The following is a 27,076-nucleotide window of genomic DNA, read 5'->3' as shown; positions in this document are numbered from 1 at the left end:
CTGCCTCACACCGTCATGTGGATGCAGTATGGAGGGACATATCGACAGCACACAGCTCTCCTGGCCGTGTTGTAGACTTTCCAGACAGTGGGCGCCTACTACTTGGTCAAGTAGCTCCTTAGTTGGGCATCATGGGGCTAAATACGCCATGTACCATGAAGGCAGTACTGTGAATCGATCTCGAGTCCTCCATATTGCACCTATCTATGCTGAATACTCAGCTGCGGAGGTGGACGTGTTTCAGCTGCACCACATTCAAAAATGATTTTTCTATGATGTGTTGACAAGTTCGTTATCTTGCACTGCAGTTGTTACACGATAAAATACAGCTCCCATACGCCTACAGGTTTCACCAGTATCTCAGCATTGTGTTATCGACTGTCGCACAGTGCGCTCAGGAACTCCAGATTGTATCCCAGCCTCTGAAACCGTAAAATTAAAAAAAAAAGGTTCAAATGGCTCTAAGCACTATGGGACTTAACATCTGAGGTCATCAGTTCCCTAGACTTAGAACTACTTAAACCTAACTAACCTAAGGACATCACACACATCCATGCCCGAGGCAGGATTCGAACCTGCGACCGTAGCAGCAGCGCGGTTCCGGACTGAAGCGCCTAGAACCGCTCGGCCGCAAAGGCCGGCTCCGTAAAATTCCCTTCTTTCCTTCTTCCATGAGAGCAGTGACGTGGTAACGAATAAACAGTTTGACGATGATGCATGGTTCAAGAATAGCGTGGCTAGACTCAAAGTTGAGTGCTTCAGGAATTTGACCCTAAACGTGTACTGTTATTGGCTACTATAGATTGAATAACGCACCTGCAGACATAGCTTGTCTTGTTAGACTGGTAGTCTACACAGCACGGCACTGAGATTTTGCAAGATGAAGTCCAATTCGACAGTCTATTTTATAAGATACTAACCCCACGATGACTTTCTCCTTCAGGTAAGGTGATCTTACAAGGAAGTTAAGTAGCTTATTCTCTCTGAAAGTGTCCATAAAGATCCACTCGTGCAATGCACAACTTTCTAAGTCAGATAATGGACAGTTATTTCAACTGCAGTGTTTTCTTGTGGCATTTTATAACAATTAATTTTTTGTTATTATTATGATTCAACTGCATGGAATTATCAAGAAGAGTTGTCAGGCCAGCAACAATTACTCTTCACTGACGGAAACAAATCGCAACACCAAAAAATAGTTTATGTAGAGTACGAAATTTTGAGAATATATTTGTACAGGTAACATATTTAAGTGACTATCATTGCAACATTGCACGTTAATATAAGCGCGGGATAGCAATTGCAAATGTGAAATGCTGTTGCTTTGATAAACCGTGTTACCGCCAGAATATTGAATACAAGCATGCGAATGCGCATGCATTGTGTTGTACAGGAGCCGGATGTCAGTTTGTGGGATGGCGTTCCATGCCTGTTGCACTTGGTAGGCCTATAAAGGGAGGGTTAGTGTTGTTTGTGGATGACGCTGGAGTTGTCGTCCGATGATGCCCTTTGTGTGCTCGATTGGAAACAGATCTGGTGATAGAGCAGGCCAAGGAAAATGTCGACACCCTGTAGAGCATGTTGGGTGACAACGGCGGTATGTGGGCGAACATTATCCTGTTGGGAAACACTCCCTTGAATGCTTTCCATGAATGGCAGCACAACAGGTCGAATCACCAGATTCACGCACAGGTGTTCGTGGGATAACCACGGGAGAGCTCCTGCTGTCATGCAAAATCGCACCCCAGACCATAACTGTAGGTATAGTTCAGCGTGTCTAGCATGCAGACAGGTTGGTTGCACGTCCTCAACTGGCACCATTATTAGCCATACACGGCCATTACTGACACCGAGGCAGATCCAGCTTTCATCAGAAAACACAACAGACCTCCACCCTGACCTCCCTTCACCTCTCGCTTCACACCACTGCAGTCGCAAATGGTGGTGGTTTGGGGTGAGTGGAATGTACGCTGCAGGAAGTCTGGCTCGGAGCTGTCCTTGAAGTAACCGATTTCTTTGTGTCATTGTGGTGCCAACTGTTGCTCAAATTGCTGCTGCAGTTGCACTACGATGTGCGAGAGCCATACGCTGGACACGATGGTTTTCCCTCTCGCTATTGTCTTGTGGCCGTCAACAGCTCGGTCTTCTTGCGTCCGTCCATTCTGGTGACCACCGCTGCCAGCAATCACGTACAGTGACTACATTTCCACCAAGTCTTTCTGCAATATCGCAGAAGAAACGTGCGCTTTCTCATAGCCCTATCACACGACCTCATGGACTGTGCCGCCAGAAGTGACCCTTGCTTGTCCAATCTACTATCTGAAATTAACGGTACAGTTTTCGACAAAAAACGTGACTGCCACAATGAATAATCGATTCCAATCCTTAACGTGACAATAAATGTGATTGCTGTCAGGCATGATCATTCGCAGCGGCGCAATGGTGAAGCAGGGACGTGTATTAGGGAAAATGGTGGTTCAAATCCCCATCCAGTTACCTAGGTTTATGTTTTCGACAGTTTCCGTAAATCGCTTAATGTAAATTCTGGGTCGCTTCCGTTGAAAGGGCCTGGCCGATTTGCATACCCCTCCTTACACATTCCGAGCTTGGTGTCTGTCTCTAAGAACCTCGTCGTCGACGAGACGTTAAACCATAACCTATCTTCCTTCCTTGCTGTTATAATTGTTAAGTCCAGCAATCTGCACAAGCTGCCAACAATCTCCACTGTGGCAGTTTCAAGAGGAATTTCTCTATCACTCGTGCGGTTTGTTCTTGCAAGAGCTAGTGGAGTAGTACTTAGGTGTAAGAAGCTTGCAGTATTGTGTATCAGTACGTGTGTATCAAGATGCGAAGCCACTCACTATGTAACTTGTTTCGGAATTTAATTTCGTCTGTATGCTAAAAGTATGTGTGTATAAAAAATAACTAAAATTTTCTTCACTTCATGCCGCGCGAATAGCAGTTTTGTGCAGAAATATTTTCGGAACAGAGTTCTTGGTGGTTTTCTATCTATGAATATCTAATGTTTTAAAGATCTCCAATAACGTCATTTCCAATTATCGTACACCATGTGTTTTATAATTCCAGAGACCGCCAATGGTGTAAAAAGCTCTGGGGAGCATACAGTGCTTTATTGCTGCTGATTTTACGTTGAACTATGAGTGAATCCTGCCTCGGGTATGGATGTGTGTGATGTCCTTAGGTTAGTTAGGTTTAAGTAGTTCTAAGTTCTAGGGGACTGATGACGTCAGCAGTCCCATAGTGCTCAGAGCCATTTGAACCATTTGAGAGGAATTATTGCGGGGAGAAAAGAAAAGAAAAAAGAAACCTGCACATCATAGTAAAGGAGGGGTGCGTTTCATGTAGCATAGTGGAGGGCGTCAGAGGTTCTCAGTTGTTGAATCAGAAGACTATGTCTGTTACGGCAAATAAAGCAATCTAAAGTGTAATTGAATCTAGTGCCTTCGCCTAGGAAATGGATATTGATCATTTAGTTACAAAGACAAACACCTGTTAAGGAACTGCTTTTAAATCTATAACCTAGATGTGAAACCATAACCTGTGTGTAAAAAGGACAAATCATGTAATATTTCAGGACACCTACTGAAGATGCCTGGTAAAAGAGGCGGAACGCGTCTGGGTGCATAAACAAAAATAAAAATTTCGATGCGCAGCATGGAAAAGGCATTTTCTTCGAAACAACTGCGGTTTAAATGTTCTTCTGTTTAGTTGCTACGTGCTGTAACTATAGATAATAACAACGCATTTCATTTGCAGAAAAGTAGTTGTATCTTCTTGGGATAAACTAGAGTGTTACAGAAACCATTTCGTTTTTTTTTTTTTTTTTTTTTTTTTTTTTTTTTTTTTTTTTTTTTTTTTTTTTTTTTTTTTTGTCTACCGCGGGCTTCAAGTGCAAGTGGAGAAGCTAACTGTTGCATTTCATTCGCGTGATTACTGTACATGACGTCAACTTCGGCTGCGATTACAGACGGACATTTTTCGTGCTGTTCCCAAGTGTGCAACGATATTGACACGCATAAGATGACGCGGCGGAACTGTCGAGTGCTGCAGCAGACAACGGCCATATGGTCAAAGGAGACAACGGCCATATGGCCAGGTTTGTTGCAGCGGTAATATAAGGTGTTGTGTCGAGGGCAGTCGCTATTGTTAAAACACTATACACGCGACATATACTGATGTTGACGTCGAGATGCAAGGGCTTGTATTATTTTCAGATGATGCTGAAATGCAATAACCGTTAGATTTACGATACGGCGAAGATTTTTCCGATTCCGATAATGTCGGTTGATCATGGGACGTAGTGCTGTGAATATCATGTCATGACGCTGACGAAGTCGTCATTCTATCATTCGAAATGTCTTTATTCGAGGCAGGGGATAGGTTGAACAAAAATATGGAAACACGTCGAGAAATGCATCCATTGAACATAAATGCTCCGTTGTTCTTGTCCACGATCGGCACCTGTGCAGTGTCCTCAGATACGTTGCAAGCATCAGTCGTGCTCAGAACACTGTTCTGTGTAGTTGTGTGTGCATTATATCGGAACAAAATCAATTCGAACGTAGGCAAGTTGTCGGTGTACGTATGGTGTATGCTTCCATAATCAAGGGAGCCGAAGTGTTTGGTGTTTCAAGAGGCACCGTACCAAAGATTTATACTGCATACAGGGCAAGCGAAAAAACATCATCTACGATGTCGCAATGCGGACAAAAGCGAGCGTTGAGTGATTGTCACGGAAACTAAGAGGACGAAGCTGCGACAGTCACTGCAGAACTGAATGTCACACTAGCGAACCGTGTCAGCACCAAAACAATACGTAGGGTGCTGCATAAGCAGGGAAGTGCATGGCCAGCTGGAATCCCAAAACCACTCATCAGTGATGCAAATGCCCGTAACAGGAAAACGTGGTGCCGAAGCCCTAAAACCTGCACTATAGAGCAATAAAAAAAGGCATTTGATAGGATGAGTCTTGTTTCACACCACTTCCAAATTATGGCCGAGTCTGTGTCCCAAGAGTAAGAATGGCGGGGCATATCGTGGAGGCGATAGGAATTCCAGCTTTTCACCGAAGGCGACCCTGCATTCAGTTGCACCACGAACACTTGTTACGTCTCATGCAAAGGCATTCACGGGATCGTGTAGAATAATTAATGCAAAATTTTGCCTTCTCATAGGCCAGGCGCTCTGATATCAACTGCGAAACTCTTAGATTTCCTTATTTGATGGAAAATACAAATTAATTTTGGATTTGCTTTAATGTATATATCATCCGTTTTTCCTCCGTACGATCTCTTCCCAACTCTTAAAATTTAATTGTTTGTGGTTTACCTTCAGAGGTATGGCACCCAGTAGTAGTTAAAAATTGCTGATGTGTCGTTAGGGCCACAGCATAATGGGTGCCCACACCACTTTAGTAGAATTTCTTTATAAATTGCAAACGTATATAGAAAAAAACTACTTCTTAATTTCATCTACTTACGCACACTGCTGCCTCGCACACTGGACTCGCATTTGGGAGGATGACGGTTCAATTCCGTGTCCGGGCATCCTGATTTAGGTTTTCCGTGATTTCCTTAAATCTCTCCAGGCTAATACCGGGATGGTTCCTCCGAAAAGGCACGGCCGACTCCCTTTCCTAATCCGATGAGACCGATGACCTCGCTGCTTGGTGCTTGGTCTCCTCCTCCAAAACAACCCAAACCCATGCTGTGTCTTTAGCCGTCTGTAACTGGGAAAGTGTTGCTGGTGCATGATTTTGAGCACGAACTGAGTTCTAAATTATGTCCCGTGAATGTTCTATGGGATTCATGGAGAACCTTTCAAAGTACGGTATCTCGTAAATGACTCTCACTAGAAACCTGAAAAAAAAACCACTAACATCCGAATTTACTCTGCTTTTAGCGTGTTAATGTCAACAGGCATTGTTCCATTTTAAAAAAGTGTGCGTTTGAACAAAAAATACACTTTCTAAGTATTACTACACTCTGTTTATTGGCTAACAATACGAGCCCCTGACTACCAATTCATTCTGTGAAAATCGCACATCATTAACACTTTCCATAGCCGCAAAATGTGTGGTGCAAGTTTGAGGTAAGACACCTTGTATAGTATCAGATTCAGTGCTCCCACTAGAAGAGAATGGTTCAAATGGCTCTGAGCGCTATGGGACTTCCCCTAGAACTTAGAACTACTTAAACCTAACTAACCGAAGGACATCACACACATCCATGCCCGAGGCAGGATTCAAACCTGCGACCGTAGCAGACGCGCGGTTCCGAACTGAAGCGCCTACAACTCCCACTAGAAGAGATGATTTTTAGTGTTGGATCGTGAATATGGGACGTTTCTGAATTTTATTAATTTCATAATAGAAAAATCGATTTACACATAACTATTGAGTTATAATAGCTGTCCTTTAATAAAGCAGAAATTTTTAAATCAATTTGGTCTAATTGAAATTCCAAAGGCTAAGCATTTGATGAAACTGATACTGGAATGCTAATTAACTTCATTTCATTTTCCATGCTACTCATGAAAGCTTGAAACCTAGTCTCGAATATTGCTCTATGTCTTCTACATCTACATGGATACACTGCAAATCAACCCGGCAGAGGGTTCATCGAACCACCTTCACAGTAATTCTCTATTATTCCACTCTCGAACAGCGCCCGAAAAAACGAACATCCATATCTTTACGCGCGAGCTCTGACTTCCCTTATTTTATTTATTATAATGATCGTTTCTTCCTATGTACGTCGGCGTCAAAAAAATATTTTCGCGTTCGTATCAGAAAGTTGGTGATTTTTGTTTTGATGATGTTCACTCCAAGTTCTGTATCATGTGCTTGACACTTTCTCCCTTTTTTCTCGATAATATAAAACGTGCCGCCCTTCCTTGAACTTTCTCGACGTATTGCGTTAATCCGATCTGTTAGGGATCCCACACCGCACAGCATTACTAAAAAGAGGACGGACAAGCGTAGTGCGGGCAGTCTCTTTAGTAAACCCGTTGCATTTTCTAAGTGTTCCGCCAATAAAAAACAGCCTCTGGTTCACTTCCCCCACAACATCTTCTATGTGTTCTTTCCAATTTAAGCTGTTCGCAATTGTAATTCCTAGATATTTACCTGAATTTACGGCTTTTAAATTTGGTTGATTTATTGTGTAACCGATGTTTAACTGATTCCTTTCAGCACTCATGTGGATGACCTCACACTTTTCATTATTTAGGATCATTGTCAGTTTTCGCACCATACACATATCTTGTATAAAACATTTTGTAATTTGTTTCGATTTTCTGATGACTTTACTAGGCGGTGAAGGACAGCGTCATCTGCAAACAACCTAACACTGCTACTCAGATTGTCTTCTAAGTAGTTTATGTAGATAAAGTACAGCAGAGGGCCTGTAACAATACCTTGGGGAACGGCAGAAATCACTTCTGTTTTACTCGATGATTTGTCGTCAGTTACTATGGGCTGTGACCTCTCTGACAGGAAATCACGAATCCAGTCGCATAACTGAGATGATATTCATAAGCACGCAATATTGTTACAAGCCGCTTCTGAGGTGTGGTGTCGAATGCCTTCTGGAAATCTAGAAGTACGGAATCAATTGGGAATCTCCTGTCGATGCACTCAACACTTCGTGTGAGTAAAGAGCTAGTTGTGTTCCACCAGAACGACGTTTTCCTAATCCCTGTTGACTGTGTGTCAAGAGACCGTACTCTGCGAGGTGATTCATGATATTCGAACACAACATATGTTACAAAATCCCGCTGCATATCGACGTTAATGACATGAGCCTAAAATTTAGCGGATTACTCCTACTGTCTCTTCAATATTGGTGTCACCCGTGCAACTTTCCATTCTTTGGGTATGGATATTTCGTCGAGAGAGCGATTTTATATGATTGTTAAGTATGAAGTTATTGCATCAGTGTACTCTGAAAGAAACCTAATTAGTATACAGTCCGGACTGGAAGATGTGCATTTATTAAGTGATTTAAGATGCTTCACTGTTCCGAGGATATCTATTTCTAAGTTACTCATGTTGGCCGCTGTTCTTGACTCGAATTTTGGAATATTTACTTCATCTTCTTTGACGAAGGAATTTCGGAAGGCTGTGTTTAGTAACTGTGTTGTGGAGCATTGTCATCCATAGCATTTCCATTGCTATTGCGCAGAGAAGGCATTGATTGTGTCTTGCCGCCAGCATACTTTACATACGACCAGAATGTCTTAGGATTTTCTGCCAGGTTTCGAGACAAGGTTTCATTGGATAAGTATCTCGCTTTGAAATCTGCGCTAAATTTCGAGCTTTTGAAAGAGATCGCCAATGTTGAGGATTTTGTGTTCGTTTAAATTTCGCGTGCTTTTTTCGTTGATTTTGCAACAGTCTGTTGCCATGTTTTGTGTGCCATGGGGGATCAGGTCCGTTGTTTGTGAATTTATTTGGTATAAATCTATCAATTGCTGTCGATACTATTTCTTTGAATTCAAGCCACATTTGGCCCATACCTATATTGTTAATTTGGAAGGAGAAGAAATTGTCTCTCAGGAAGGCATCAAGCGAATTTTTACCTGCTTTTTGAATAGATATATTTTTCGTTTATTTTTGGAGGATTTGGTAGTTACGGTACTCAGTATCGCTACGACGTCCCTGTGTTCACTAATCATTGTATCCGTTTTGATGTTCGTTATTAGCTCGAGATAATTTGTTACTAAGAGGTCAAGTGTGTTTTCACAACTGTTTTCAAGCGGGCTCATTAACTAATTGCCCGAAATAATTTTCAGAGAATGCGTTTAACAAAATTTCGGATAATGTTTTATGCGTACCTCAGGATTTAAACATGTATTTTCGCCAACATATCGAGGATAAATTGAAGTCACCACCGACTATAATTGTATGAGAAGGGTATGTGTTTGAAATTAGACTCAAATTTTCTTTGAGCCGTTGAGCAATTGTATCGTCTGCGTTAGGAGGTAGGTAAAAGGATACAATTACTATTATATTTCGGTTTCCAAGAATGACCTCTACCCACACTAACTCACAGGAACTATATACTTCAATTTTGCTAGAAGATAAACTACTTCTAATAGCAACAAACACGCCACCGCCAACTGAATTTAGCCTATCCTTTCTGAACACCGTTAGGTCTTTCGCAAAAATTTCAGGTAAACTCATTGCCGGCTTTAGCCAGCTTTCTGTGTCTATAACGCTTTGAGCATCAGTACTTTCTATTAGTGCTTGGAGCTCTGGTACTTTCCCAACATAGCTACGACAGTATACAACTGTTACACCGATGGTTCCTAGATCTACGTTCTTCCTGTGTTCGACATGCACCCTTTGAGGCTAAAGCCCTTTTTGTGACCGTGCGGGGTAGCCGCCCGGTCTAGGACGCCTTTTCACGGCCCGTGCGGCTGCCAGCGTCGGAGGTTCGAGTCCTCCCTCGGGCATGGATGTGGGTAGCCTTTATCATTTCTGTTAGCCCCCTGAAACCAGAGATAATCTCTACCGATCCAAAGTGACACACATCATAGGTACCAACGTGAGCTACCATCTGCAGTTCGCTGCACCCTGTGCTCTTCATGGCATCTGGAAGGACCCGTTCCACGTCTGGAATGACTCCGCCCGGTATGCACGTGTAGTGCACACTGGCTTTCTTCACCCCGTAACAGCCCAAAGGTCCCAAAACACGCCTAACTTCGGAGCGTCCAACTACCAATAATCCCACCCTCTGTGACTGCCCAGACCTTGCAGGCTGAAAGGTTTCCTCTGAAACGAGCCAAACAACAGCATCTGGTCGAGGGACAGGGATAGTGTCAGCCATAGACAGCACTTGGAACCTGTTGGTAAGACTGATCGGGGAGGCCTCTGGAAAGTCTTTCGCCACTTGCCAAGCCCCTAGGCGTACTCGTGGATCGTTGGTAAACAACGAAAGCTGTTCTAGTAACGGTCGTGATTTCTTCCTGAATATTATTGATTTCATGTTTCGATATTTCGACTCTAAAAGATGTATGATTGACTCACTGCCGGGTGAATCACATCAACACGATCAAGCAAAGAAGAATGGGTAGAGTGAATCCCACAAAAAGGAAACATACGGATTCGAATTTAAACTAAGTACACAATTGTAACTCATAGCTGTGTAAAACTGGACAATTATTCTGTAATTCAAGCGAGAATTATGTGCGTGTCTAACTTTGTACAGCCTGATACGCGTATTTGGTTGCGAGTGTATCTTGTATCATAAAGATTATCGTAGCAAAACAGCTCCTAAAATGTTTCTTAACGGCCCGCATCTAGTGGTTGTGCGGTAGCGTTCTCGCTTCCCACGCCCGGGTTCGATTCCCGGCGGGGTCAGGGATTTTCTCTGCCTCGTGATGGCTGGGTGTTGTGTGTTGTCCTTAGGTTAGTTAGGTTTAAGTAGTTCTAAGTTCTAGGGGACTGATGACCATAGATGTTAAGTCCCATAGTGCTCAGAGCCATTTGAACAATTTGTTTCTTAACGTTAGCAACAGTTTCCGAGGGAAGTTCATAACTCATTAAGTTGGAAGAGTGACTTTACTTTTTTGACGTAAAGTAACAATCGGGAAGACTGGAGCTCTTCACTGTTTAGCTAAAGAAAATCTAGGAAATTAAGTGCTGTGTCAGTGAATTAACATGTGAATTACAAAAACTAAAGCTTGATACAGAAGACACTCGTTCAACACAAATGGTGCGTAGGCATTTTGCCGCTCATTAAATCCGCTGTCATCGAACATCTCATCGTGGTGTGTTCTGGAAATTTCGACCTGCGATTTTCTTCTGGGACTCGGGGGTAAATTGAAGTTATGAAAAAAAAATGTGTTTTTTCTGTTTAAAACCTGCAACCTTGCTCTTTCCTTCACTCATTTTCAAAGAGTTCGCTTTGTAACGTTGTGAACAAGTCGATGCCTATTAACCCGTTGAAAGGTAACCCACCATACAACTAAGTTTCTGGATGTTGCATCCTTCAGAAGAAAAAGGAGCACACTGCTACTTCTCTGACGCATAAAATTAATGTACACTGGTGTGTGAAACACAAGGCCGAAAGTAACTTTCGCATAATGTGCCATTGCGAAGTAAAATAGCTCGATGAAACTTGGACCCTACATAGAAAGAACTGCTACAGCATAGTGCAGAAGGGAACTCAAGGAAATACGCAATGAGACGAACAGAAATGACACTTTTATTCAATGACAATAATTTCGCTGAGGTCACCGCTATTCATTATGACCCCCGGGCCTTTCAAAAGGCGGGACATGATTCTTACTACCGTGTGTGATCTCCACGGACGGTAGTGCATGCTCTGCAAAGTGCTTCCATGCTGGCCACAGGTTTTGTATGGAATTCTTGTGGTAGGGCGTCCCATTCTTCCATCATCGCGGTTAACAACTGACTGATTGTCTTTGGCCGTACATGTGGACGCGGTGCAATACTTCTCACCAATGCATCCAACACATGTTCCATGGGACTGAAGTCGAGGGAACGGGCAGGCCATTATAGGCTTAATATCCTCTCGTTCCAAGACCACCTACACCTTCGTTGTTCGATGAGGTCGCGCATTTTCATCCTCAAAAATGAATTCAGGGCCGAACGCATCCTTTAAAAGACGCACATGGCGAAGGAATACTCAGTAGCGGCCAACGACCTTGCCGCAGTGGCAACACCGGTTTACAAAATTGTTCCATTTTCCCGGAAGACATCAAAAAGCTCTTCCATGCATGTCTCACCACGAGCTATTTCACGTGGAATGGCGATTTATACGAACAGATGGAAGGCGTTGCCAGTGGTGGCCAACTTCTTCATGGAACAATTCGAAGCACACGCACTGGACTTGGCGTACCACACCTAAGGTATGGTACAGGTACGTCGATGATACTTTCGTGGTGTGGAGCCATGGTGAAGAACAGCTCGGTGACTTCCTAAGACGCTTGAACAGCCTCCATGCCAACATAACATTTACCATGGAAGTAGAAAAGGACAAGAAACTGCCATTTCTAGATGTGCTGGTCACAAGGGACGGCGAAAACCGGGGGCACAGCGTGTATCGTAAACCGACGCACACGAACCGGTACCTGTTACAAACTATCAAACCACCAACCGAGCCAGAAAAGAGGCATGATTAATACGCTCGCAACGAGAGCAGGACGAATATGTGAGCCGCAGCGCCTCAGACGAGAAATGCAACACCTGGAAAGTGTTCTGAGGAGCAGTAGGTACTCCACAAATGATATTAGAAGTGTAACGGAGCCAAACATTCGGCGAAATAAGGAAACAGAAAAAGAAATGTCGGGTACGGCCTTTCTGCCATACATTCCCAGAGTGACGGACAGAATCGGTCGTATATTGCGCAAACATGGCGTAAGTACGATTTTCAGACCTCAAGGAAGATCAAAGAGTGTCTTAGATCGGCGAAGGAGGAAAGGGACCCACTTGCAATGTCGGGAATATACCGTATACCATCCACATGCGGAAAAATTTATGTTGGAATGAAAAAAAAAATGGCTCTTAGCACTATAGGACTTAACATCTTAGGTCATCAGTCCCCTAGAACTTAGAACTACTTAAACCTAACTAACCTAAGGACCTCACACATATCCATGCCCGAGGCAGGATTCGAACCTGCGACCGTAGCAGTCCCGCGGTTCCGGACTGCAGCGCCTAGAACCGCACGGCCACTGCGGCCGGCTGTTGGAATGACTGGACGATCAGTTAACACCAGGCATAAGCGACATTGCAGGTTGGGGCAGGAGGAGAAATCGGCCGTGGCAGAGCACGCAATGAGTGAGACCGACCACGCAATAAAATTCACCGACACGGAAGTTCTGGCTGTAGAGAAGCACTATCACACGCGCTTGTTCAGAGAAGCTGTAGAAATACAAAAACACGCAAACAGTTTCAACAAGAAAGAGGAAAGCCTTAAGGTAAACGGATTCTGGCTCCCCGTACTGCAGCGAACGACCGTCGCAGGTAGCAAGATGGCGCGCCAGGTACATATAGTCTGCGTCCGCGAGCTCGGCTCCAGTTCACCACCGGCAATGGAGGGTGAAGCTTTGACAATGCCAGCCCCTCGTGCTGGCGAAACGTCAGTAAAATCATTAGATGAACGTCGGCCGAAGAACCCGAGACAGAAGCCAATAGGCAGTTTGTCAACTCAGATTTCGCCAGATTTCCAAAGTTAACCGTTGTCGGGCTTGGCTAGCCGTTGAATGGGTGACCCTCTGGGTCTGTCGAGCGCCGTTGGCAACCAGGATGCACTCAGCCAATTGAGGAGCTACTTGATTGAGAAGCAGCAGCTCCGGTCACGAGAACTGACAACGGCCGGGAGAGCGGTGCGTTGGCCACACGCCCGTCCATACCTGTGCCCGTCGCCTACTGGCTCAGAATGACAAGGGGGATTTTAGTTCTTTTTTAGACGATTAAATATAGTATTGACAAGATTTTTTCGATTGCGACGCTTTTAAATTTCGATAGAGTATTTTCCACTAGATACATGAGCATGTTGTACCTTGGAACATGTTTTCGAGAGTACAAAAATCTTAATTTTTCTGGAGTAATTTTTGTAATTCCAGAGAAAGGCTGTAGTCCTTAAAGAGTAAAAGCCATCATTTAAAAATGGAATATGAAAATATATTAAACTTCCGTTACTGGGCTGACAAGAGGCGGAAGTCCGTGAAGTGTACTAATGTACAACAGTCTCCCCTACCAACCATCCACTGCCAGTGACGTCATTCGGATGGGATATGAGGGGGAATGGGATCACCAGATTGCTTTTCAGACTGTTATCTGTTTTATGAACTTTGAAGCCGCTACTTCTCACTCAAGTAGCTTCTCAGAACCGGAGTCCTTCACATAGCATTCAGACACGCTGACCACTTAACTACGGAGGCGGACATATTATTGTATAACCGTACAACAAAATGCTCAGTGGCGAAGTGCTAGATTACAGACGAAGATCTCAGGTTCAATCACTGGTCAGTCCTATGATTTTCATTTGTCGTTTATCACTTCCTCCATCTCTCGTAATGTTTCTTTACATGAAAAATGTCGAGCTATCCCGTGGGTCGTAGTCAACGTTAAACTGTAGTACCCATATAACCGGTTGGGTAAGTCTGTTCAAATATCAGAGGAAGCCAACGACATAATTCCTCCAATAGGGCTGCAGAGATGTACCGAAGCGAAGCTGCCCTCTGGCAGAATTTCCAAAGCTACGCCCCCCCCCCCCCCCCCTCCCTCGATGCAAAAACTACATTTCCGCAATAGGAAATTCTGTAATTTGTAGGGTAAGGTAGGTTTAATAAGGACGAACCATTACTGAAAAATATGACTTAAAAGAACTATACAGACAAAAAACATTGCACATAACAAAATATATGTATCATGGTAGTAAGTAAATGACGAATTGTACAAACTTTCTAAAATAATGAAAAGTAAAACAAAGTCTATCACTTATTGTTTGTGGCAGCTACTGTACACCGGTATTATCGTGATTCACAATAAATAACAGATTTTATTTGCTCCAATTAAATTATTAACAGTGTATGAGTCGTCAATAGGAAATAAAATAAAAATGGTTTTAAATTACTCTCCATTTCCTTGCGTTGAGTGCAGCGCACTCACTGGTAATATAATTGACAAATTTAACAGCTGCGTCGTGTACTGTCGTCATGATAGCTTTTTGTATCATCTTTAACTATCTTTATCGTAAATATTCGCAAAGCTGTTTTGATGTTTGGATAAACATCTGTAGCCCACACTTGGAAAAAGAGTTCAAAATGTCCAACTGGGAATCTGTGTCAGTGTTCTTCATCTGCTATTTCTACTGGTATTTGAAAGCAGCTATTTCGTTAACTAGTTCTGCTTTAGCGATATTTATGTTATATTTGGCACCAATATCTGCTGAATATTTTACAGAATAAGATACAGAGCTCTCGTTTAACGCTTTCCTGACAGGAAATTAAAGTGAGATGCAATAATGTACTACATGTGATATCTGTTTCCCATTTCAAGTATTATTCTATCAAATAAATTGAAGCAGTTTAACTTCAACAGTTCCACTCCTGTACTCTGTTGGCAGAAATCGCCAAAATTAGAAAGCCTTCAGTTAAACAGCATATTTTTTGCTTCAAGACCCGGTGGCCAACCTTTCAGAATCTATAATACTGTAGCGAAGTAGCAGCAGACGCCATTGTCGAACATGAGTTGGCTGTGTAGGCAGCAGCTGTATGAACCAAGCACACTCTAGGGATGGCAGTTATTTCTGAAGTGGCTCAAGTGGTTCAAGTGGCTCTGAGCACTATGGGACTTAACTTCTGAGGTCATCAGTCCCCTAGAACGTAGAACTACTTAAACCTAACTAACCTAAGGACATCACACACATCCACGCTCGAGGCAGGCTTCGAACCTGCGACCGTAGCGGTCACGCCGTTCCAGACTGTAGCGCCTAGAACCGCTCGGCCACAGCGGCCGGCTATTTCTGAAACAACCGATTTTCGGTTACACCGGTTCTTTTTGTCTCCAGTTTAACTTGACTGTTAAAACCGCTAAAAATCATCGCATTTTAAATTAATCGATTTTCTGTTTTTTGATTGGTATTACTTCCAATAATAAACGTAGACTTCGAACAAAGATTGAAAAATTCTGATGGAGGAATACGAGGTCACTATCAATATGGGGTTGAGGTTCGGCAGAAATCGGTCTCATTGTCTGCAAGATAGATTGTGAAGGCGAAGGAGGAGGGCCTGGGGACAGCGAGGGTGGAAGGTCACAAGTTGATGACTTCCCTGCATCGTCAGTTTTGGATGGTATAAATTTTTCACCCTGAAGAAACCAGAAAATTAAGGGCTCAGTTATTAATCCGAATTTATAGCACGTCAATAAAATTATAGGTATATCAGAGAAATTTTCCAAGGAACATTGTGGATGTTTTCTCCTTACATGGTGTGTTAAGTTTGTTCTGCCTCCTCCCGTTTTTAATCTTTTACACGAAATGGAGCATTGTACTTCATTGCTACCGTACTTGGTGAAATACTTCTAAACTAGGGATGGCACCACTTTGCAGTACAACTGATGTCCGAGGACCACAGCGAGAAACTACACTATAGGCCAGCTGAGGGCAAGTCTCGCACACAGCACGTCCCCGCGTAGCACCTAACAGGCAACCCTTCTTGCAGCGGTGTACCGTAGGTCTCTAGAAGAGCGTAGCGTTCCAAAGGATCGGAAAAGGGCACAGGTCATCCCCATTTTCAAGAAGGGACGTCGAACAGATGTGCAGAACTATCTCTAACGTCGATCAGTTGTAGAATTTTGAAACACGTATTATGTTCGTGTATAATGACTTTTCTGGAGCCTAGAAATCTACTCTGTAGGAATCAACATGGATTTCGAAAAAGACGATCGTGTGAAACCCAGCTCTCGCTATTCGTCCACGAGACTCAGAGAGTCGTAGACACGGGTTCCCAGGTAGATGCCGTGTTTCTTGGTTTCCGCAAGGCTTTTGATACAGTTCCCCACAGTCGTTTAATGAACAAAGAAAGAGCATATGAACTATCAGACCAATTGCGTGATTGGATTGAAGAGTTTCTAGATAACAGAACGCAGCATGTCATTCTCAAAGGAGAGAAGTCTTCCGAAGTAAGAATGATTTCAGGTGTGCCGCAGGGGAGTGTTGTAGGACCGTTGCTATTCACAATATTCATAAATGACGTTGTGGATAACATCGAAAGTTCACTGAGGCTTTTTGCGGATGATGCTGTATTATATCGAGAGGTTGTAACAATGGAAAACTGTACTGAAATGCAGGAAGATCTGCAAAGAATCGACGCATGGTGCAGGGTATGGCAATTGAATCACAATGTAGACAAGTGTAATGTGCTGCGAATACGTAGAAAGATCCTTTATCATTTAGCTACAATATAGTAGGTCAGCAACTGGAAGCAGATAATTTTATAAATAATTTGGGAGTAGGCATTAGGAGTGATTTAAAATGGAATGACCACAGCCGTCCGGTGTGGCCGAGCGGTTCTAGGCGCTTCAGTCTGGAACCGCGCGACCGCTACGGTCGCAGGTTCGAACGCTGCCTCGGGCATGGATGTGTGTGATGTCCTTAGGTTAGTTAGGTTTAAGTAGTTCTAAGTTCTAGGGGACTGATGACCTCAGATGGTAAGTCCCATAGCGCTCAGAGCCATTTTGGAATGACCACATAAAATTAAGAGTCGGTAAAGCAGATGCCAGACTGAGATTCATTGGAAGGAAATGCAATCCGAAAACAAAGGAAATAGGTTACAGTACACTTGTTCGCCCACTGCTTGAATACTACTCACCAGTTTGGGATCCGTACCAGATAGGGTTGATAGAAGAGATCAAGAAGATCCTACGGAGAGCAGCGCGCTTCGTTACAGGATCATTTAGTAATCGCGAAAGCGTTACGGAGATGATAGATAAACTCCGGTGGAAGACTCTGCAGGAGAGATGCTCAGTAGCTCGGTACGGGCTTTTGTTGAAGTTTCGAGAACATACCTTCACCGAGGAGTCAAGCAGTATATTACTCCCTCCTGCGTATATCTCGCGAAGAGACCATGAGGATAAAATCAGAGAGACTAGAGCCCACACAGAGACATACCGACAATCTTTCTTTCCTCCGCCACATACCGTCAGGTGGCTTGCGGAGTATGGATGTAGATGTAGAAATGGCAACAGGTACGTTATTTTTTCTGCAATACTGTACTCATCCTAATGTCATTTATTTGTTGCTAGTTTCTAACTGTAGGCATTGTGCTGGTCGCTTTTTACAATTTCCGTTATCAATATTTCAAAGCAATGGAAATTTTAAGAATAAACATTGCTCGTTTTTTAAAAAAAAATTTTATCCAAGAACCGACTTTTACCTCTGCCGCTCTGGAAAAATGATAACCGGCTTTTTACCCGGTTGCTGGCCGGAGTGGCCGAGAGGTTCTGGACGCTACAGTCTGGAACTGCGAGACCGCTGCGGTCGCAGGTTTGAATCCTGCTTCGGGCATGGATGCGTGCGATGTCCGTAGGTTAGTTAGGTTTAAGTAGTTCTAAGTTCTCGGCGACTGATGACCACAGCAGTTAAGTCCCATAGTGCTCAGAGCCATTTGATTTTTTTTTTACCAGGTTACTTTTAAATAAAGGAAAAGAAAAACTGTTATGACTATGATCAAACAAGTACCGGTTATTCGGAACTAAAATACCGGTTTCGGTGTTAGCCGATCGATTTTTCCCTTTCCTAGCGCAGTTATTAGGCATAACTCAAGTTACGCATGTTCGGTAGTAGTCAGGTCTTTATGTGCGACTTGGACGGAATGATACTGTGAAAACAGCGTGCGTTTTCAAATAGGAATACGTGGGCGGGAGAACCCGTGTGCCTTCGAAAACAGTGCCATTGATAGCAAAATATCGCAAAAGCAGCGCCGCGTCGTATTACCTATTGGTGTTCTGACTGCAGAAACAATGACGACCTCAGCCATGGTGCAGTGTGTGGCTTGTTACAGCTGCGGCGTGCGGTGCGGACTGCGAGCTCCGCTGCAGACGCCGGCTCTTCTTTACGCGAGTCAAGGCCGCACAGCGAGGCGATAACAAGCAGATCGCGATGACGTCAGGTCCCCACCCCCCGCAGACGGCGACCCTGTCACGTGCGAGTGAAGCCACAAGCGCCGGCTGGCCCCACCCTTGTTTGCTGCCTCGTGAGTGGCAGTTCGCCGGCCACTTCACTTAACGCCGCCACGTGATACGGCCCGCCAGCTTTTCATCAGAGGACCGGCCGTTGCGTCAGCCTCATCCCACCTCGAGGCCTAGTCACGTAGAAAGCGGTATCTAACTGACAGGTCAAAGACCAATTCGTCTAACATCGTGTTAGGGACCTCCAGTTTTTCACCATAATTGCGCCTGTTGCATCATTTCTGCCCCGCTAGTAGATACGTAGCCACAGGCGTTGTATTGACCGATCTGAGCCGTTTCGTCCAAGGTTAAGGGAATCCACTTGCCCAATACCGAACTAAAATCGGTGGGTTAGCAAACTGTTAAGCATTTTTTGTTTTGTTTTTGTTTTTGTGAAAAGTCTCATTTAATCGAATAAACTTTTATTCCTGAAAACTGAAGCTCATGAAAGCAGACATGTCGTCCTAGATGGGTATAATTAAAGTGCAGCTACTCACAGAGGTCCAGAGTGGGCTGTAGTTATCGTATGGCAGTGAAACTTGGTAGATATTCTCACGCGTTTATTCGGAATCGATTTGCGCTGGAAAAGAATGTGTTCCAATATAGGGCACCAGGTGCAAAACTAGCGCTGTGAAAGCTGAAAGATGTATGGAAATGTCTCCATATGTAATGGATTGGGAACGAGACGTGGGTAGAAAAAGTCAAACAAGTGGGAAAGACATAACGTTGATTTTATTATTAACCACCACTAATTTGTTCAATATAAGCAAGAGAGACGTCGACGATATGCTGTACAGCGCCAGATTGACACCAGGTGGCAAAAATTGGAACTTTTTTTTAAGCGTAAATCGGTTCCGCCTTAACGCATTAGAATATCTACCAAGTTTTGCTACCATGCGATAATTACAGCCTACACTGGACCTCTGTGAGCAGATCCACTCTCATTATAACCACCTGGTATAAAGCCAGACGTACTGCTTGTGACTAGGTCAATTAAAGATTGTTACAGTTCCGAAAGTTTTCAGTTTAATACCACACTAAAGCCTACAAAAATAAAACAAAAAATGGTTCATGTGGTGCATCACGACAGATGTGCGACTGAACTGGTGAATTCTCAACTGGTAGAAAGCACTAAATTAACTAGACGTCCCTACATCTGTACCCCGCAGAAGGCCTCACAGTATGTGGTGGGAGGTATTAACCGCCACTAATTTGTTCAATATAATCAATGGAGACGTCGATGATATGCTGTACAGCGCCAGATTGGCACCTGGTGGCCAAAATTGGAACTATTTCTTTTTAGCGTAAATCGGTTCCGCCTTCACGCATTAGCCGGCCGCAGTGGCCGAGCCGTTCTAGGCGCTGCAGTCTGGAACCATGAGACCTCTACTGTCACAGGTTCGAACCCTACCTCGGGCATGGATGTATGTGATGTCCTTAGGTTAGTTAGGTTTAAGTAGTTCTAAGTTGTAGGGGACTGATGACCTCAGAAGTTAAGTCCCATAGTGCTCAGAGAGATTTTTTAACGCATTAGAATGTCTACCAAGTTTTGCTACCATGAGATAATTACAGCCTACACTGGACCTCTGTGAGCAGACCCACTCTCATTATAACCACCTGGTATAAAGCCAGACGTACTGCTTGTGACTATGTCAATTAAAGATTGTTAAAGTTCCGAAAGTTTTCAGTTTAATTCCGCACTAAAGCCTAAAGAATGGTGCGTCACAACAGATGTACGACTGAACTGGCGAATTCTCAAATGGCAGAAAGCACTAAATTAACTAGACGTCCTTACATCTGTACCCCGCAGAGGGCCTTACTGTGTGTGGTGGGAGGTACACTCCTGGAAATTGAAATAAGAACACCTTGAATTCATTGTCCCAGGAAGGGGAAACTTTATTGACACATTCCTGGGGTCAGATACATCACATGATCACACTGACAGAACCACAGGCACATAGACACAGGCAACAGAGCATGCACAATGTCGGCACTAGTACAGTGTATATCCACCTTTCGCAGCAATGCAGGCTGCTATTCTCCCATGGAGACGATCGTAGAGATGCTGAATGTAGTCCTGTGGAACGGCTTGCCATGCCATTTCCACCTGGCGCCTCAGCTGGACCAGCGTTCGTGCTGGACGTGCAGACCGCGTGAGACGACGCTTCATCCAGTCCCAAACATGCTCAATGGGGGACAGATCCGGAGATCTTGCTGGCCAGGGTAGTTGACTTACACCTTCTAGAGCACGTTGGGTGGCACGGGATACATGCGGACGTGCATTGTCCTGTTGGAACAGCAAGTTCCCTTGCCGGTCTAGGAATGGTAGAACGATGGATTCGATGACGGTTTGGATGTACCGCGCACTATTCAGTGTCCCCTCGACGATCACCAGAGGTGTACGGCCAGTGTAGGAGATCGCTCCCCACACCATGATGCCGGGTGTTGGCCCTGTGTGCCTCGGTCGTATGCAGTCCTGATTGTGGCGCTCACCTGCACGGCGCCAAACACGCATACGACCATCATTGGCACCAAGGCAGAAGCGATTCTCATCGCTGAAGACGACACGTCTCCATTCGTCGCTCCATTCACGCCTGTCGCGACACCACTGGAGGCGGGCTACACGATGTTGGGGCGTGAGCGGAAGACGGCCTAACGGTGTGCGGGACCGTAGCCCAGCTTCATGGAGACGGTTGCGAATGGTCCTCGCCGATACCCCAGGAGCAACAGTGTTCCTAATTTGCTAGGAAGAGGCGGTGCGGTCCCCTACGGCACTGCGTAGGATCCTACGGTCTCGGCGTGCATCCGTGCGTCGCTGCGGTCCGGTCCCAGGTCGACGGGCACGTGCACCTTCCGCCGACCACTGGCGACAACATCGATGTACTGTGGAGACCTCACACCCCACGCCCCACGTGTTGAGCAATTCGGCGGTACGTCCACCCGGCCTCCCGCATGCCCACTATACGCCCTCGCTCAAAGTCCGTCAACTGCACATACGGTTCACGTCCACGCTGTCGCGGCATGCTACCAGTGTTAAAGACTGCGATGGGGCTCCGTATGCCACGGCAAACTGGCTGACACTGACGGCGGCGGTGCACAAATGCTGCGCAGCTAGCGCCATTCGACGGCCAACACCGCGGTTCCTGGTGTGTCCGCTGTGCCGTGCGTGTGATCATTGCTTGCACAGCCCTCTCGCAGTGTCCGGAGCAAGTATGGTGGGTCTGACACACCGGTGTCAATGTGTTCTTTTTTCCATTTCCAGGAGTGTATTTTGCGGACCACTGTCACATTCCCCTTTCCTGTTCCGGTCGCGAGTGATGTGAGGGAAGAATATATACGTGATTAACGTGAACGTGAACTTGGAAGCCGTTCAGAAATATTTTCTGAATTGGCTCCCATGGCTAGTTACAGCGAAGAAAATGTAACAATGGTTTACTTCGTTTATTACGCGAATTACCTTTGCTTCTGTAAAAATATGTTCATTATGTTGAAAAAGTGTGTTACGTGCTATCACCAGAACGTGTAACGCAGAACAAGGGTAATGCCACAGTCCTCCGAAAAATACGGTGATGTGTTTGACGCCGCTGTGGGAACAGCGCAGCATGGTGTTGTGCCACACTTCCATTGCATTCAGAGAACCCATACACGAAGTGCTTATCGATCAGCTCTTCATCACTAAACCTAGCCACGTTACACTGTATCTCTCTTAACGTACAGCCAACACTGCTGGAAAAATAAACCCCTGACAGAACAGAACAGTACCGAATACAAGTTCGGGGGCGAACAATAAAGCGGTAATCGCTGCTGTCCACAACAAATACCGTGAGTGGACACAACAAGTTTGTTTCCACAAATCTTAAGGCTTTAAATTCAGCCAAATACTTACTGATTACAAGTACAAATAACCTAAACTCGACCGATCATATAGATAATGTTGTGGATAGAGCAAACGAACGACAGCGATTCATTGGCAGAACACTTAGAAGGAGAACAGGTCTACTAAAGAGACTGTTTACACCACGCTTGTCCGCCCTGTTCTGGAATATTGTTGTGCGTGTTGGGATCCGCATCAGGTGGGACTGACGGATGACATCGGAAAAGTTCAAAGAAGAGCGGTTCGTTTTGTACTACCTCGAAATAGGGGAGATAGTGCCACAGACATGATACGTGAATTGGAGTGGCAATCATTAAAACAAAGGAGTTTTTCGTTCCGACGGGATCTTCTCATGAAATGTCAATCACCAGTTTTCTCCTCCGATTGCGAAAACGTTCTGTTGGCACTCTCACACAGAAAAATTTAAGTGCTCGCTTTTCCCGCGCGCCGTTCGACAGTGGAACGGTAGAGAGACAGCTTGAAGGTGGTTCATTGAACCCTCTGTCAGGCACTTTATCGTGAATAGCACAGCAATCACGTAGATGTAGATTTCGATGAACATTCAAGGCGTACTGTCTATATTTGCACTGTTTCGTAGATACCTTAAGTGCTAGATAAACTGAAGTAAAAAATCAAGGGAAATAAATTACTCTCCTATGGGCCACTGGAGACCACGGGTCCCTGATACCAAAATTGTTAGATACGAGTAATCTCCCTGAACAACTTCCGAAATTTTGTCTTGGGAGTTGGGGTTCATCCTGTGGATAATTTTACCTTAACAATCTTTTCGCAACATACGTGTGGGAGGAAGCAATATGTTGGTTGAATCTTCTGGGAACGTGCATACTCGAAATTTCAACAGCAAACCACATCGTGAGGAACGGAGCCGATCTTGTCACGTCTGCCACTGCAGTTGAATGGACCAAACGAACCTGTGATGAACCGTGCTGCTCTTCTTTGGATCCTTAATATTTCCTCTAACAGTCCTATATGGTAAGGGTCCTAGGCAAAGTAACAGTATACAAGCGTCGGCGGAACGAGGGTTTTGCAAACTACCTTCTTTGTGGGAGGGTTACTCTTCCTGCAATTTCTCAGTCTATCAACTGGTTTTCCTAAAAATAATCTGACACATACTCATTCAAAGATAAGGAGGTAATTTTGTGTGTGTTCCAGAGAAGTGTGATAGAACTATAACTGTTCAAGTGGGTACATACACTGACGGAAACAAAAATGCAATACCCTCAGGGACTGTGTTCAGTGGCACCAAGGCATAATACGTGAATACTGAGGGGTTATACTGGTAGTGATCCATTTGTCACGGTCATTGGCGATCAGATGTCGCACCTTCCTGTGCATCCTCTGTTTTGACTCTGAAGGCAGAAAATGTGCTGAGTTTAGAGGTTAACAGTGTTTGCAACATTCATTATAGGGTACAACATGCCGCACCGACGAGTATGTACTCCCGCTGAACAACTTCGGCCATCGAATGGGGTCACATTGTGCGCGTGCAGGAAGGTAGATGGACGTATCGATGGACTGCTGCATTTGCCTGCATCTACATGTGTACTCTGCAAGCCACTGTAGGATGCATCGTGGAGTGTACGTTGTACCACTACTAGCCATTTTCTTTCCTGTTCCACTTGCAAATAGAGAGAAAGAAACACGACTGCCTATGTGCCTCCGTATGTGCCCTAATATCTTCTATGTTATCTTCGTAGTACTTACGCGAAGTGCATGTCGCCGGCAGTAAATCGTTCAGGAGGCAGCTTCAAATGCCGGTTCACTCAATTTTTTCAGCAGTGTTCCTCGACAAGAACTTCGCTTTCCCTCCACGGAGAGTGTTGCTCATGCATAAAGGAGACCGCGTGATACGTGGCAGAGGGTACATTGTACAGCTACTAGTCATTTCCTTTTTGTTCCCCTTGCACCCCCCATCGGAGGTTCGAGTCCTCCCTCGGGCATGGATGTGTGTGTTGTCCTTAGCTTAAGTTAGTTTAAGTTAGATTAAGTAGTGCGTAAGACTAGGGACTGATGACCTCAGCAGTTTGATCCCATAGTCCTTACCACAAATTTCCATTTTTTTCCCGCTCAGGAGAAAGAAAACTGGCGTTCTACGGATCGGAGCGTGGAATGTCAGATCACTTAATCGGGCAGGTAGGTTAGAAAATTTAAAAAGGGAAATGGATAGGTTAAAGTTAGATATAGTGGGAATTAGTGAAGTTCGGTGGCAGGAGGAACAAGACTTCTGGTCAGGTGACTACAGGGTTATAAACACAAAATCAGATAGGGGTAATGCAGGAGTAGGTTTAATAATGAATAGGAAAATAGGAATGCGGGTAAGCTACTACAAACAGCATAGTGAACGCATTATTGTGGCCAAGATAGATACGAAGCCCACACCTACTACAGTAGTACAAGTTTATATGCCAACTAGCTCTGCAGATGATGAAGAAATTGAAGAAATGTACGATGAAATAAAAGAAATTATTCAGATAGTGAAGGGAGACGAAAATTTAATAGTAATGGGTGACTGGAATTCGAGTGTAGGAAAAGGGAGAGAAGGAAACATAGTAGGTGAATATGGATTGGGGCTAAGAAATGAAAGAGGAAGCCGCCTAGTAGAATTTTGCACAGAGCACAACTTAATCATAGCTAACACTTGGTTTAAGAATCATGAAAGAAGGTTGTATACGTGGAAGAACCCTGGAGATACTAAAAGGTATCAGATAGATTATATAATGGTAAGACAGAGATTTAGGAACCAGGTTTTAAATTGTAAGACATTTCCAGGGGCAGATGTGGACTCTGACCACAATCTATTGGTTATGACCTGTAGATTAAAACTGAAGAAACTGCAAAAATGTGGGAAATTAAGGAGATGGGACCTGGATAAACTGAAAGAACCAGAGGTTGTACAGAGGTTCAGAGAGAGCATAAGGGAACAATTGACAGGAATAGGGAAAAGAAATACAGTAGAAGAAGAATGGGTAGCTCTGAGGGATGTAGTAGTGAAGGCAGCAGAGGATAAAGTAGGTACAAAGACGAGGGCTGCTAGAAATCCTTGGGTAACAGAAGAAATATTGAATTTAATTGATGAAAGGAGAAAATATAAAAATGCAGTAAATGAAGCAGGCAAAAAGGAATACAAACGTCTCAAAAATGAGATCGACAGGAAGTGCAAAATGGCTAAACAGGGATGGCTAGAGGACAAATGTAAGGATGTAGAAGCTTATCTCACTAGGGGTAAGATAGATACTGCCTACAGGAAAATTAAAGAGACCTTTGGAGAGAAGACAACCACGTGTATGAATATCAAGAGCTCAGATGGCAGCCCAGTTCTAAGCAAAGAAGGGAAGGCAGAAAGGTGGAAGGAGTATATAGAAGGTTTATACAAGGGCGATGAACTTGAGGACAATATTATGGAAATGGAAGGGGATGTAGATGAAGACGAAATGGGAGATACGATACTGCGTGAAGAGTTTGACAGAGCACTGAAAGACCTGAGTCGAAACAAGGCCCCCGGAGTAGACAACATTCCATTAGAACTACTGACGGCCTTGGGACAACCAGTCCTGACAAAACTCTACCAGCTGGTGAGCAAGATGTATGAGACAGGCGAAATACCCTCAGACTTCAAGAAGAATATAATAATTCCAATCCCAAAGAAAGCAGGTGCTGACAGATGTGAAAATTACCGAACTATCAGTTTAATAAGCCACGGCTGCAAAATACTAACGCGAATTCTTTACAGACGAATGGAGAAACTGGTAGATGCAGACCTCGGGGAGGATCAGTTTGGATTCCGTCGAAATGTTGGAACACGTGAGGCAACACTGACCTTACGACTTATCTTAGAAGAAAGATTAAGAAAAGGCAAACCTACGTTTCTAGCATTTGTAGACTTAGAGAAAGCTTTTGACAATGTTGACTGGAATACCCTTTTTCAAATTCTAAAGGTGGCAGGGGTAAAATACAGGGAGCGAAAGGCTATTTATAATTTGTACAGAAACCAGATGGCAGTAATAAGAGTCGAGGGGCATGAAAGGGAAGCAGTGGTTGGGAAAGGAGTGAGACAGGGTTGTTGCCTCTCCCCGATGTTATTCAATCTGTATATTGAGCAAGCAGTAAAGGAAACAAAAGAAAAATTTGGAGTAGGTATTAAAATTCATGGAGATGAAGTAAAAACTTTGAGGTTCGCCGATGACATTGTAATTCTGTCAGAGACAGCAAAGGACTTGGAAGAGCAGTTGAACGGAATGGACAGTGTCTTGAAAGGAGGATATAAGATGAACATTAACAAAAGCAAAACGAGGATAATGGAATGTAGTCAAATTAAATCGGGTGATGCTGGGGGAATTAGATTAGGAAATGAGACACTTAAAGTAGTAAAGGAGTTTTGCTATTTAGGAAGTAAAATAACTGATGATGGTCGAAGTAGAGAGGATATAAAATGTAGACTGGCAATGGCAAGGAAAGCG

The 27,076-nt window shown here is 44.2% G+C and overlaps 1 protein-coding gene across 1 annotated transcript in view; it reads right to left on the bottom strand.

Moving 5' to 3' along the window:
* The window catches only part of LOC126297583 (acetyl-CoA acetyltransferase, cytosolic-like), a 67,655-nt gene extending 48,862 nt beyond the window's left edge, over positions 1-18,793 (bottom strand). The window contains exon 1 of the mRNA XM_049988550.1: positions 18,492-18,793. Coding sequence (XP_049844507.1) covers positions 18,492-18,534 — 43 coding nt within the window. The 5' untranslated portion in view covers positions 18,535-18,793. The remainder of the gene's footprint in view (positions 1-18,491) is intronic.
* Between the last annotated feature and the right edge of the window lie 8,283 nt (positions 18,794-27,076).

Source organism: Schistocerca gregaria, chromosome X, assembly GCF_023897955.1.
Source record: "Schistocerca gregaria isolate iqSchGreg1 chromosome X, iqSchGreg1.2, whole genome shotgun sequence".
NCBI classification, from domain to species: Eukaryota; Metazoa; Arthropoda; class Insecta; order Orthoptera; family Acrididae; genus Schistocerca; species Schistocerca gregaria.
This window is presented reverse-complemented; position numbering and strand designations above follow the sequence as displayed.